The following is a 15,357-nucleotide window of genomic DNA, read 5'->3' as shown; positions in this document are numbered from 1 at the left end:
GAAGCTGTAACTTTTTGAAAATTAGTTAAATTAATTAATCAAAAATTAAATAATTTATTGATTAATCAATAAATCGATTGATCAATAAATCAAAAATATCCTTGATAGCCACATCACTTGGTCACTGTCATGTCCGAATGTCAGCTTAATAGCTCAAAAGGTGCCTGAGATATTGCCTGGATCAGAAAGAAAATAAATAAGTGATTAATAATGAAAATAAATAAACAATAATCGTAAAATAATTAAATTATTAATCAATTGGCTACGAGAATACTATCGCGTCCCTGGCGATTAAGATCACCTGGGGACGGATAGCCGAACCAGCTTTAACTGCCGAGGCGACCTCCCGATGATGGTGGTTATTTTTCCGCGCGCAGGATGGAAGAGATGTGAGGTGCTTATCCAACCGAATACAATAGTCCAGTTGCCAGGACATGAAACCCAGAAATTGTCAGTACTATAAGGTTTTTTGGTGGATTAGTAATGGTTAAGGGGTGTATATCACAGAACCACCTCTTGCCGCTGCAGCAACTTTGGGGAATTTTCGTTATCTCTCTATAATGCAAGCAATCTCTGTGTGTCTGTGTCTGTCTGTGTGTATGTCTGTGACCGCTGTTTCTCGACAACCACTGGTCCGATCCAAGTGAAACTTGCCAGGTATATTGCTGGGGACCTGAGGATGTGCCTTTGCACGGTTTGATATTAATCGGACAAGTGGTTACCAAGTTATGGCCATTTATTTAGCAAACACATACGTTTTTTGTTTGTATTTGTATACAAAATTTGTTTGTTTTGTTTGTTTTGTTTTGTTTTGTATACAAAATTTGTTTTGTATACAAAAAAAAAAAAAATAACATACGTTTTTTGTTTGCACGTACGGCCACGCACGTGAATGAAGGAACAGCGAAGGACGAGAGCGAAGGAACGGCAAAGGACGAGAGCGAAGACCGAAGGAATGATGAAAGTTTTAATTTTTTTTTTGCACGTACGGTCAAGCTACAGCGAAGGAACCGCGTGTGTTTGTTGTTCCCTTCTCTTTGTGCTTTTCCTTGTGATGAAATTACAAAATGGCAAAATATGTTGGCGCTAATTGAAGAATTGGCCATTAAAACTAATTTGCGATTAATCGTAACTGCGATATGCGAACTTCCGGACAGTGAGGCCTTATTTTTGGTACGTACGTCAACGTACGTATGTCCACGTACTTACCTCCCCGCACGTACGGGCACGCACTAGTTTGCATAAATCCAAGATGGCCACCACAGACCTTGGTTCAAATAGAAAATCAGCAATAACTTTTGATAGAATCAAGATAGAAGGATGATTTTGGTACCTACACATAGGTTTTCACACATGGCGGATGCAATGAAAGTGTTAAAAAAAAATTGTTTTACATGGCCGGCTGTGTCAGCAAAAACGTTCGGGAAAATTACAGAGGGTGTGACGCACAGGGGAAAACTAACCTTAATCCCCTACTACTAATTAACATGGCATCATCCTCTGCATGATACACATTTAAACAATCTGAAGCTACATTTTCCCTACTTATGTACATCAAAATGCTCCAACATGTTACGCGGTCCATGCTATTTCCTATTCAGTCCTACCTCTCCGACAGTATTCTTTTATCTACCCCACCCCATAAACGTAACAATAGGTAAACAATGACCATTTCATCCGAATCTGTAACTTAAAAAAATTAAATAAGTAATTAATCCAATAATTTAATAAATAATCGATTTTTTTTTGTATACAGAATCGAGGCTCGTGTAAGAGCTAACACATTGAACATGAAAACATGCACAGACACATAAAACATACAATGAAGGGAGCAGGAGACAAGAGGGGAGAGAGAGGGAAGCACACAAGCACAACAGTAGAAAACATGGACGTAGGTCGATCTGTGGATGGGGGAGGGCTGGGGGAAGAGGGAGGGGTACACGGTATAAAGCAAATGAACACTACTAGGAATTTTAGAAAATAAGTTGGGGATTGAAAGAGGCAGATTTGGGGTGTTTTAACGGGGGTGGAAAAGATCAGTGTTTTGGATGGGGGAAGATAACAGATGGTGGTGAACAGCTGTTTTAAAGACCTGGAGGGAGGAGTGGGATTGAAGAGAGTGAGGGAGTTTGTTCCAGAGGCGGGAGAAAAGAGGAATGAAAGAGTGAAGGTGAGCAGAGTCTTGATTTTGGCAGTTTCACCAGAAGAGGGTTGCTGGCAGATCTTGTGTGACCTGTAGGAATATTTGGGGGACAGAACACAGATAGAGCTGGGGGAGCAAGGCCTAACCCTAACCCTAACACGACACGACACCAACACATGCGACTTGTTTCGAGCTTTGTGAAAGAAAATTAAATTGCATTCAGTTAGATTTGCCTTCCATGAGGTGAAGGCAAGTTGTTTCAGGGTAACTGCCTCACCACAAAAATTTATTGATGAATCAATAAATCAAAAACTTCCTTTACAGCCAAATCACTGTCATTGTCATATCCAAATATCAGCTTCCGAGCTCAAAAGGTGCCTGAGATATTGCCCAGATGAGAAAGGAAAGTCCTTAATAAATCGATAATAATTTTGTAATTAATCAATACATTGATTAATCAAAAAACAAAAAAATAGTTTTTTGCCAAAGCATGTGTTCACCATTGTGCCAAAATTTAAGCTTCCGAGCTCAAAGGATGGCTGAGATATCGCCCTGACAAACAAACAAGAAAACAAAACAAACAAGGAAGAAAGAAAGAAAGAAAAAAAACAACTGGAGTGAAAACTGAGTACTCCCTTTCAGCACGCGTCATCGCCGGTCCCCCTTCTGTGCCCGGAAATGACGTCATGCAGCACCTGGAGATGGAATAGGAAAGGAGCGGTGTACAATTATACTCGAGGTGAAGGAGATCAGGTTTGATCAACAAGGAAATAGGTTTGAGTATCTGGGTGGAACAGTGACCAGGGATGGTATGTCAGAGGAGGAGGAGGAGGAGGATTCAGGTCGATGCGAATGTGTGGAGGAGGGTGGAAGGTGTAATGGCAGACAGATATTTCAAGGAGATTGAAAGGAAAGGTTTTGATGTCGTGCGTAACGCCGGCCCTCCTTTGCGGTCTGGAGACGGTGGCACTGACAGAGGCTGCAGGTTTGCGAGAACAACTGGGTCAGGAGGATTATGGGAGTGAAGAGGATGGATAGAAGGAGAATGGATGAACTGGGGGAGGAGATTAATGTGCAGATGAGTTTGATGGGGAGATTGGTGAAATACCGGCTGATATGGGCTGGACATTTGGTGCTGATAGGGGAAGAGATAATGGCAAAGAGAGCGGATAGGTGGAGGGAACAAGGTAAGAGGAAAAGAGGTAGACTGCGGTTGAGATGGGAGGATTGTGTGAAGAGGGAAGTCTGTATGATCAAGATGTTGAGACTGAGTTCTTTCAAATTCCTGGGCATTCACATTTCATCTGATATGTCCTGGACTCTGAAGACTGGAAGTATCACTAAAAAGGCCCAGCAGAGCCTGTACTTCTTAAGACGGCTGAAAAAAATTGGTTTACATCACGATGTTTTAGTGAACTTTTACCGCAGTGTTATTGAAAGTGTTTTAACGGGATCAATTATTGTTTGCTTCGGCAATATCACTGCACACGACCTCAAGTTGTTGGAAAGAGTTGTTCATGCTGCACAGAAGATCATTGGTGTTGACCTACCTGCACTAAAAGTTATATACACGTCCACATGTTTTGCAAAAGCCACAAATTTTGTTAACGATTCTAGTCATCCTGTTTAACATGTTCGAACTACTTACTACGTTCTGGACGTCGGTATCACAGTATTAAAACATCCACCAACCGTTTCATGAATACCTTTTATCCCAGTGTGGTCCGACTTTTAAACTATGAATCTTGATTTTTAATTTGTCTGCTTTTCTTTTTTGTGAAATTTTACTTTTAATTGAAAGCACTCGTATTCAAAGAATTCCAATGTTGTTCTGTGATATTCATTGATTTTACATATTGTTATGTTTGTGAGGGTAGGGATGAAATACCATAGTGGAGATAGGAATGTATAGTATAGCATGGACCGTGTGACGCGAAGAAGAAGAATCAATCTCAATGTATTTAAGTAGGGTCGAATGTCCGGTTAAGTGTTTAGGTGTCTCCACATGGAGGAGTGGAGTTGTGTTATCTAGGTAGGGTCTGTAAGGTTAAATTCACCTGAATGTGCTTGCCTCCCTGTGTTTTTCTCCATTTTTTGTGTGAATCTGTGATTTGTGAGAATAATCTCCATGTAGATAAGTAGGGAACCTGGCAGGGTAAGAGTGTTTGAATGTCGCCCTAAGGGGCGTGGCTTTTGTGTTAATTAGTTCTCGGGCATATGATTAATAATTCCTAGTATGTAATTGCCCCTGTGATTTTCCCTACGGTTGTATTTCATCAAAAAGGCCCACCACTACAACAACCGCCACAAGTGCACCCTGCCCAGCCGAACATTCCCAAAGGACTGCTAAACTCCACCTCCAAGGACTTACTGGTAGGCAACACTGCGAGCTTCATCATGGGGCATCAAGCAGGCCGCGAGGCTCCACCCTGAAGGGGATGATTGGCCGTGGATATGGGATGATGTAATGAGGCACGGGGATTGGTCGGGGGGTGACGTCAGCGAGGGAAAAAGGAGGATGCTCCTTCCCCCCTCCCTTCTCTCGTTCTCGGCTTTGTGGCGAGCAGTCACATTTTTCTCTTTCTCTCGTTCTGGGCTTCGTGGCGAACGGTCGCATTTTTCGCTCTCTCTGGTGCTGGCTTCGTGGCAGAAGGTCGCTCTTCTTGTGTGCGGAAAAGAGAACATTCGGGGCTTGGTCAGACCTTTGCCAAGTTGAAGGAGGGGGAGTCGTTTGACTGCGGTACTTTTCGGGGTAAGGGAGAGCCGCGTCTCGCTTGGTGGTCGAGGCGAGGAGGGGTCGGCTGGCTGCTTGCTCATGCCGGGGTGTTTTTGGCGCCATTTGTTGGAGCGTTTCCCGCGCGGTTGGCTGCACGGATTGCCGCGGCAATCAAGCTCCCAGACCCATTTTGAGAAGCAAGCTGAGTGCCGGCCGATATGAAAAAAGAACATCATTTCTTTTCTTTTATCATTCCCCTGTTGTGTAATTGTGTCTGAGGGGAGGATCCTCACCGTACGAATTATAGGTTTTACCTCACCTTTCATTTTTATCGTACCGCATTTATTTTCATTAAATTCATTTATAGTGCATTTTATCCTTGTGTCGCGTTTCTTTGTTGTGGGGTTCGGATTAACCACGTGTGCCGTCGTAGAGGGAAGGCCCTGGTTTTCTTCTCCTGCACGCACCAAAAATATACCGCCAAGTTTTGAACTACGCTTCAGAGTTAACTGTTCGGCTATCTGTCCAAGGCTGGTTTTCATCGGCTATGGATGTGACAATATGGCCATAAAACTATCTGTATCTGTAAGGTGGGGGGGTTGGAGGGTGGAGAGAGTTGGCTCAGGGCAGAGGGGAGTGGAGGAGTATTGGGGTCAAGGCAGGGCAGGAGCTTGGTGCCATCAGACCTCACCCTTTATAAAGGGAGGAAGAGGAGACCAACAACAAGAACAACTTTAAAACTTTTATTTTTTATTTCAATTTAAATATATATTTGAACAATGTAGAACACAAATCACCTTGTTTGTACTTCCAAAAATCTACAAAGTAGCAGTACTTGGGCAAAGTTTTAAGCTGTCTCGACTAATCAAATTTGCCACGTGATCTGAGGGCGGAGGAACAGCAAAATACAGACAAATTGGTGGCACCGAGTGATGCAAACACGGTGTTACTTAGCGATGCAAAGACGGTGGCACCTAGCGATGCAAAGACGGTGGCACCTGGCGATGCAAAGACGGTGGCACCTGGCGATGCAAACACGGTGGCACCTGGCGATGCAAACACGGTGGCACCTGGCGATGCAAACACGGTGGCACCTAGCGATGCAAAGACGGTGGCACCTAGCGATGCAAAGACGGTGGCACCTAGCGATGCAAAGACGGTGGCACCTCGCGATGCAAAGACGGTGGCACCTAGCAATGCAAAGACGGTGGCACCTAGCGATGCAAGCATGGTGGCACCTCACGATGCAAACACGGTGGCACCTAGCGATGCAAACACGGTGGCACCTAGCGATGCAAACATGGTGGCACCTCTCGATGCAAATATGGTGGCACCTCGCGATGCAAACACGGTGGCACCTGGCGATGCAAATATGGTGGCACCTCGCGATGCAAAGACGGTGGCACCTAGCAATGCAAAGACGGTGGCACCTAGCAATGCAAAGACGGTGGCACCTAGCGACGCAAACACGATGGCACTGAGCGACGCAAAGATGGTGGCACCGAGCAATGGACGTAGTGTGTTCAAAAAGTATCCGACCTTTATTTTTCGTGCGTAAAAAACAAGAAGCTAGGGAGGCGTTGATCGGTGCACGTATGTAGGCGATCCTAATGCGCACGCGTGAATTTTTTCCCACCTGCAGAAGCTGCCATTCGACGGCAGACCGCCGATGAGTGAGGACATGTAAGTGAGCGCCGTCGGATTTTCGTTTTTGACAAAATGACGGAAAAACTTGAACAACGCTACTGCATCAAATTTTGTGTTTCATCAAACTTGCATCAAAACTGCAACTTGGTTTCTGGGTCGTACACATAAACCCAGGACTCATCGCCAGTGATCACTGTGTTGAGGAAGCTGGGATCGCTGTTCACAGTCTCCAGCATGTCCTGTGCGATCTCCAAACGAAGTTGCTTCTGCTCAATCGTTAGCAACTTTGGTACGAACTTCACTGAGATTCTCCTGAAGCCCAAATCCTCCTTCATAATGGAATGAACGGTGTTGAATCTTGCGGATCGTTTCCACTTGGGAATCGCCAAGCTTTACACAAAATTTGATGCAGTAGCGTTGTTCAAGTTTTTCCGTCATCTTGTCAAAAACGAAAATCCGACGGCGCTCACTTACATGTCCTCACTCATCGGCGGTCTGCCGTCGAATGACAGCTTCTGCAGGTGGGAAAAAATTCACGCGTGCGCATTAGGATCGCCTACATACGTGCACCAATCAACGCCTCCCTAGCTTCTTGTTTTTTACGCACGAAAAATAAAGGTCGGATACTTTTTGAACACAGTAGTAAAGATGGTGGCATCTAGCGATGTAAGGATGGTGTCATCTAACAGCGTAAAGACACTGGCATCTAGTGATGCAAAGACAGAGATAATTTCATCCAAAAGACGTTTTGTTTTGTGCATCCTTTTCTCAAAGATCCTCCCAAGATCGTCAATTTCTCCATGAAGAGTTGGCAAAAGGTTCAGCTCTGGACTGTTCCGTTTGGCCCATCGCCTTCGTATGGTTGCCATCGCGCCGCTTATTCAAAGTTCAGGAACAAAGCCATTCTAGATCGTGCTCGGAAACGCAAAGCAAAAGTTGAAAAAATCCTTCTCATGTCCTTTTCATCAAGACTGCGAGGGGTAAGGTGTTCTATGAACCCTCCAGTTGATAAAGTACTGTATTCAGCAAGCTTGATGAACAAGAAGTATGAAATGATGAAAATGACTTCATTACATTTAAGTTTTAATGACACCAAGATAAATATGAATCAGGTCAACAAGGAAATGGGAATACGACAAGAAATGCTGTCCAGGATAATCACAGATGTTTCCTTAAATGAGCAGTGTTGGGTAAATATTGAAATAACATGCAGAAACGGTCTGCGTCTGGATGCATTGAAACCAATGAGAGAAGGAGGAAAAGTTAAATGCTAACAGGCACAGTTGAAGAAACAGACACCAAAAAAGAAGAAGAACTTGTTGTATTTAATGTTCTACTTCACTCCATTCTGCTGAATGTGGTAACAAGAAATAGACATTCACAATAAAGCTTTGTCTTACAGATAGTTTACATGATAATTAAATTTTCAGTTCCACATCGGACGAGCCATGTCACAAAGCCTGGGTCACGATGAGTTCCCAGCAAGAAGCAAAACAAGGACACAGGATATTACAAACTAAACAGTCATCTGAAACTTAATCCACCCCCCCCCCCCCCCCCCCCCACCTAAGAACTTCACTGTTCACACCGAATTGGAACACCCCCAATGTTAACCTGGCACCAAAAAAGAAATGGAAAGTACAAAATGTCATCTTTAACAAACTCTTTCATTACAAGTAAATTCACTTCATGACGAGCAGGACTTATTGGAGCTCTTGTAATACAAGTCCATCCATCTTGGAACTTGCTAAGATGTGGCTCATATAGCTTCCCAGATGTCAGGGTTGAAAACTGTCAGTCATGTTTCATTCAGGCACCAACGCATGTACAAAAAAAAGCTTCATATTAGTGACAAAGTAAATGAAATTTGAGTGTGCCCAAAATGAGTAAAAATCAAAATTTCTAACAAAGCGGCTGCTAACCCTAAACTCTCAGCGAATCTTACAAGCTTGAACCTTCGAGATCATCATATAGGTTTCCTTTAATTTGATGAATTAACCACAAAGCTTTCAACATCCTTCGTCTGGAGCCCTTTTGGCAACCTCTGCCAGCTCATCTTCAGAGGTACCACACTCATCTGGACATTTGTATCCCGAGTGAAACTCGTGCATCCCAGCATTGGCATGTCCTGTTGCGTCACGTGCTATGGACCCAACGTGGTCCACCGAGGCTCGACCACCATCCTGTTCAGCATTTGCAGATGCCTCGTTGCTAGACTCAAATCTTTCCAATGTTACGCAGTCACTCTCATGCACGGAATCACCTATGGACCCAACGTTGTCCACCGAGGCTCGACCACCATCCTGTTCAGCATTTGCAGATGCCTCGTTGCTAGACTCAAATCTTTCCAATGTTACGCAGTCACTCTCATGCACGGAATCACCCAATGAAACTGCGGTATGCGATGTGCGGTCATGTCCTTCTTGCTCTTCTTCTTTGGCTTCACCAGTAGGGTCATTGCTCTCATCTGGTCCTTGTGTTCCTGTCTCAGTCACGGACCCTTCTTCGTCATCCAAGTGCTTTCCATCACTCCCTTTGCCTTCCTCATCACCATTGTTCTGCAAAGCAACAATTGTTTTTGGCATTACCGTAACAACAGATAATAATACATTTTGTTAAAGTTAAATTTAAAAAATGGATCAAATGTTTGTAAAAAGCGATTTAATAGCTACTCAACAATTAACACTTTCTTGTCCAAACAGAATATGATCACAATTGTATGTATAACTAGCAAAGGTACCCGGCGTTGCCCGGGTTCCAAATATGTAGAAAGTAAATGACTTGACTTATGGCAAGTTGTTATGTAGTTCATGTTGTATGTAATTATTTGTACATAACATAAGAACTTGCTATAAGTTAAGTCATATAAGTTAAAAAAGAGTGAGTGAGTTGGTGATTTAGGTCCAAGTTCAATCCATTTAAGGACTATATCTCAGAACGGGCCACATTTGGTGGCTTCACAAATTTTTGCCGCTGCTGGGATTGGAACGCGGATCGTCTGCGTGGCAAGTAAGCACATGATCCACTGGGCCACCAGCGCTGCCTCGGTAAAATATTAACAGACATGTGTTTTAGTCAGCAAGAGCTCTGGGGTAGACAAGATTTCTTGTTCTGCCGTTTGGTGCTCTGATGAAAAGATGTGTGCTTGCCCCAACACGTGAGCATGCAACGTAGACTTGACCATGAGAGAAACATGGACTTGTCAGTTCAACTCCAGCAACCTTGAGAGACTGTCCCTGAGACTTGTTGATGGTCATAGCAAATGATAGTCTCACTGGAAACTGAAGGCGCTTGAACTGAAATGGCATATCTGTTGGGATGATGGGAATCCATGGAATAAAAACATCCTCTCCCTTGGCACAACCAGTCATAATGGTGGCTTCGATCACACGGGGCATAAGAGTTTTGACAGCGAGTCTTGTACCGTTACAGAGTTTTGGTGCATCCAAATTTCGTAGCAACATAATGGGGGCTCCCACTTTCAGTTGCAGATTGTGAGGTGGAACGCCAGTGAGCTGAAGAGAGTTTAGAAACTCTGTTGGATAGTTGACAGCATCGTCAAGCTCAACTACAATGTCAACTGACTTGTACCATGTGGATTGGTCTGGTAGCTGTTGAATGCTGGTAGCATTCATATCCTGCACAAGGTCATTTTTGGGAGCAAGGATGGCACGTTCACAAAGCCACTCATGGTTTTTATAATTCTGTGAGAGGCTAGGATAAACCTTTAATAGCATTTCTTCAGATGTGTTGATGATTGTTCCACAATTTCCAAGAGACCTCTTCTCAGGCAAGCTTCACAGTATGTTGCACAGACATATCCAGCAATTGTCTTGAGATCCTGGAATGAGGTTGGACCATGAATGTTGTGCAGGAGGAGTCTGAGATAAAAGCACTCAGAGTTGCTGGGATGAACAGTGTAGACATGACCTAACACTTGACTGGATGTGATGTGAGGGTGTCCAGGGATTGTTGCACCTTGCTTTCTTGGCTGAAATGCCTTTTTCCCTTCTTGCCAGGTGTAATATCTGGGCACTTCACAGTAGAGAAGACTTATAGCAAAGGAATCCTGTTTGCACAAATCAAAGAATGCAGTTAGTTTGGTCCGAGGTGGCTGCTGGGCTCCAGCGCGGTTTCTTCTGTGAAGTAAACTCTTTCCCCATTTTCCAAATGGGTCTCAAGATGCATAACACTGGGGTTATGTCTGGCTAAATCGGCCGCTTTTCTAGAAATTGTCTGGGCCGGAGTTTCTGCAGCCTTGAATGCTGTCTGCCTGGTCTGCTGTGCAGCAATTCGCGCTTGTGTTTGAGCAGGAGTTTGAGCTGATCTCAATTGTGCCTGTCTGGCTCGCTGGGCTGCAAGTCGAGCTTCTCTCTCCGTTGAGGACTCTCTTTGTCTCTTTTGTTGTACTTGTATTGCATGTGCATCTGCACTTGCAGAACGTTGCCTCTTAGATCCCATTTAAGAAGGTTACTGAGAAGTGATCGTCTGTAAGAAAGGAGAAAAACACAAATGTATTGAAACGTTAGTGTTGAGTAGTATATGACACCACTGAGTGAAGAACAATATCCGTAAGGACTGAAAAACATACATTAGTGTTTTGTAGTATATGACACCACTGAGTGAAGAACAATATCCGTATGGACTGAAAAACATACGTTCGTGTTTTGTAGTATATGACACCACTGAGTGAAAAACAATATGCGTATTGACTGAAAAACATACACCAAAATCAATATAACTATATCTTACCTTTTGTACTGACAATACCAGTATTTGTAAACATTATTGCAAATGGCTGTGAACAATCGCCTACTGAAACATCCCATGAGAGAGTATCCTAGGATGAAATAGCTTTGATTTGGAGGCAGTGCAGAAATGTCAAATTTGGTCCCCGGGGGGGGGGGGGGGGGGGGTTGGGGGGGGAGGGGGGTTGGGGGCAGTGGAATTTTTTGGTTCATCAGTTATTCTGTGGTGCATAGGGACCCCCGTGCCAAATTTGGTGAAGATCCGTTGAGAAATGGCGACGCTGTTTCAGAACAAACAAACAGACAAACTTTCATGCTTATAATAATATATATAATGGCAAATACTATAGTTTAATTTCCCAGTGCGTCATTGTCACACCAGGGTTGGACTAAATGCATTGTCTCTCGGGTTTGAAAAGTGTACATAAATATGCAAATTTTGACAAAATTCCCCGTTTTTTTTGTTTTTTTTTAAACGTAATCTCACATTGTCAGGGGATTTTGATGGTCTTTGTCATTCTCGTTCACAAACCCCAATTCATTAAGGTCATGTGGGTGACGATGTGTTTGTTTCGACATATTATTTATGGATATGGGGTTACCGGGATGTGCTAGAGCTGTGCACACTCATCTCTAAGCGGTCGAGCCTGGGATTGAAACCGACCCAGAAAAAAACTGTCATCTGATTGTTTCACAAGTGGGTTGATTCAACAATGTGCGTGCCGTCCTTCCGGTGAATGTTAAAATGGCTGAACCGTCTGCCAGCATTAGTTGGTGGATGTTAAAGATCCCACGATGTCCTTCACGAAGAGTAGGCGAGCTATCGCTGGCACCCTGAACAAATTACAAATTCATGTCTTAACTACTGCTAGGAAGGCAATGGCAACCACTCAATACAACCCATACCAAGAAACTGCTGTGGCAACACTACAACAACAACAACAACAGGCATTTTAAGGCCATTTTCCCTGCTGCATCTCCCATTGTTAACCCCCTTGCCTGCATTTCTTCTTCCACCATCTTTAGCCAAGTCTTTCTCGGTCTTCCCCGTCCTCTACTTCCTTCTACATTCATTTCCATCACTCTTCTCAACCAGTCACTTTCATCCTTCCTCAACACATGACCAAACCATCTCAACCTGTTCCTCTTCACAGCGTCAATCACAGGCTCTATTCCCATGATCTTTCGCAATTCATCATTTGTCTTCCTCTCCCTCAACGATACTCCGCACATCCACCGAACAATTCGCATTTCCACCCTTTGCAGCCTTCGTTGCTGCTCTACGTTCATTACCCATGTCTCGCTCCCATAAATCATAACACTTCTCACACATGCAGCATAGAAACAGCAGCAAGCAGTTATCTGGAGTTGGCAACAGGGTCAGTGGCAGACCATCGATGAGGAGAACAAAAAGTCTAACCTTCTTTCTTACCTATGTGCAATGTGCATACATTTCTTTGTCACTTCCTCTTTTTCTAACTGTGGAATCACCTTCCTGCATCTATCCGATCATTTTCATCCCTGCACTGCTTCAAGGTTGGAGCTCATTTCCATCTCATGTTTCAAATTATTGTCTTTTTGATTCCTGCAAACCTCCTGCCATACCCCCCACCATTTCTTACATTAATGTCTGAATGTCCAATCACTGTCCATTTGTCCCCTTCCGTCCTCTTGGCGACAGTCAAAACCTCCTTAGAACTCTCTGGAAACGGAACAACATTGTTTTGAATCTTAGAACAACAATCTTTCTCCTTAGACAACATTGTTTTGCTCCTCATTGACCTCGACTTTGCATTAAAAACACACTTGTGTGGAGGTTTGCCAGCCTTACCCAAGTACTCTGAGCTTGGATCTTCAGCTTGTGTCCAGTGAGAGGAGGTTCCGTATCTCGAATCATCCACTGTAAAACAAGGTTCAAACAAGATGAATTGGACCAAACAGAAGCTCTCTAATATTTATCTTCCAAAACCAAAGTTTCATTCATATAATTTACATCAGCGCAATTGACCGAGTGGTTTCCTATAAGATTTTTTGGATTTCTTCCAACGAATCGTTAGAAATAGGAGTTTTTACAAAAGAGTCGACAGAATAGGTAAAACATAAAACACAGGGACATACTGTGAACCCATATGAATGAATGAATGAATGATCGTTTTAAGGCCATTTTCCCCGCTAGAGCGGGGGTTAGCCTTGCGGGCCCCATGACAATCATGGTTCCCTGTTTGAGGCAATGTTTTTATGGCCGGATGCCCTTCCTGACGCCAACCCTCGGTCACGCTCTTACGATGCGCAGGGATACGGCGTACCTATTCTGAATCCGGGTACACACTGTGATCATTCATCCCAGCAAGCTGGTACTCAATTTGCCGACCTCGGAAGGATGACAGGCTGAGTCAACCCCCCTGGCGTTAATTCAGCGATCGACCGGGATTCGAACTCAGGATCCTAGGATCCCAAGGCGGCACCCTAACCGCTAAGCCAACACCAACATACTGTGAACCCATGCTAATCCAAATTCAACTGGAATGGCACGCTGTAGAGAGCATACCTCTGCCAGGCTGAAAACAGTTTATGGTTTGTATGCCACTGATATCTCACCATTTGCACTGTGAACAGTGCTTAGCTGGATATCCCACCATGCTGGATTTTCCACGAATCAGGAATGACGGCAACCTATCCCCCCTTTTCCCATTGAAACAATGCCCCCACATCCGCGGTTCTGACATTCGCAGCATTTTCCAGGACCGTATGCCCTGTGAATGTCGGGGTCCGACTGTATATCAGTTTTAGCTCCATCACTCAATGGTGAAGAACCATTAAAAAAAAAATGATCCGATTCGGATCCGATCAATTGAATCTTCACCAAAATTTTAATCAATTCTTCCTCATCACACACCCAACCTATCCACCGAGTTTCGTCCTAATTTGTCCACAACGTTTTGAGATACCGTGCTATATATTGGTTTTGCCCTATCTCTCAATGGTTAAAAATCACTTTTAAAATTCTCAGGTTCACATCCAGATCCGGATTTTCACCAAAGTGTAATCATTTCGAACGTGTCACATACCCAACCTCTCCACCAAATTTCGTCTGAATCCATTCGTACGGACAGCCGGACACTGGGACCCACTCTATGAGGTTATTTCTGAGAAATAACCTAATAAAATCAATGACAAGCTATACAAGATTCGTTTTTTTACTGAACTCCTTCCCAAACCGACCCCAACAATTCCTGACCATGATTATCAGTGGTGTTGGCAAGGTGCCAGCGATATAGGCAACCCGCCAATGATAATACTTATAATTATTATTTCTTGTATTTATATAGTGTCTTTTGCCTATGGATACAAGCAAGACAATGAAATGAATTGAAATCGGCTGAGCCAAACATCAAGCTTACCTGCTTGAACGTTTGGAATTCATGAGCCAGGTCTGGCTTATCATACACTTCAAAGACCTCGTAACGAATCATTCTTTTCCTTTTGTCTTGAAAATCCTAGAACAATTAACAATAGTAAAGTCAGACTGTCCAGGAAACCCCCAAATTGACCATGACATTTGGAAATTCATGCTCATACAATTAAAAAGTTCCTTGTACCAAAAAAGAAAAGAAAACAAAGAAACAAAGTAAACACCATTCCCAAAATAAAGAAAACCCATCACATTCCACCAAGTATCTTCCCATCGTCTTCCCCTGCAGCAGAATAGCCAAACCAAAGCTTTCTACCATTTCATATATTGGGCTCGATGTTGTGCTTCTTCCAGCGATGTCAGTTTCCATTAGAATATTAGATCATAGTCCACTATTTGCTTCAAACTGGTATTTGGCCGATCAACTGGCCTTCTATTGCTCCTCCTGCTTTGGTATATTATTTTCACTCGTCTTTCCTCTTCAGTTCTTTCAATCTGTCCAAACCATTTTGGCATGGCACCAAATCAGCATGGCGTATCTACGAACTTGGTTGTGTGGGAGTCCGATTCGACTCCCACCTGTAGTGAGATGTTTCTCTTGTTAAGAGACGGTGAGTTATCACCGGCATCTTGTTTCAAATGTGTTTCATAATGTGTTTAAATTCTGAGGACCAATAAATGTTATTTGCCG

The 15,357-nt window shown here is 43.6% G+C and overlaps 1 protein-coding gene and 1 long non-coding RNA gene across 2 annotated transcripts in view; one reads left to right on the top strand and one right to left on the bottom strand.

Annotated features, from left to right (window-relative positions):
• Window positions 1-15,357, top strand: part of LOC144888724 (uncharacterized) — a 338,047-nt gene that overhangs the window by 229,017 nt on the left and 93,673 nt on the right. The gene's annotated exons all lie outside the window — the stretch shown is intronic.
• LOC137439140 (uncharacterized) overlaps window positions 7,817-15,357 on the bottom strand; it is a gene marked incomplete in the record, with an annotated part of 59,175 nt that continues 51,634 nt past the window's right edge. Inside the window, 3 exon segments of the mRNA XM_078767806.1 lie at window positions 7,817-9,064; window positions 13,086-13,154; window positions 14,656-14,751. Of these exon segments, the coding sequence (XP_078623932.1) occupies window positions 8,516-9,064; window positions 13,086-13,154; window positions 14,656-14,751 (714 nt within the window).

This window comes from Myxine glutinosa, chromosome 13 (assembly GCF_964187855.1).
Source record: "Myxine glutinosa chromosome 13, kmMyxGlut1.1, whole genome shotgun sequence".
NCBI classification, from domain to species: domain Eukaryota; kingdom Metazoa; phylum Chordata; class Myxini; order Myxiniformes; family Myxinidae; genus Myxine; species Myxine glutinosa.
The sequence above is the reverse complement of the archived record's forward strand: the minus strand, read 5'-3'. Positions and strand labels throughout refer to the sequence as shown.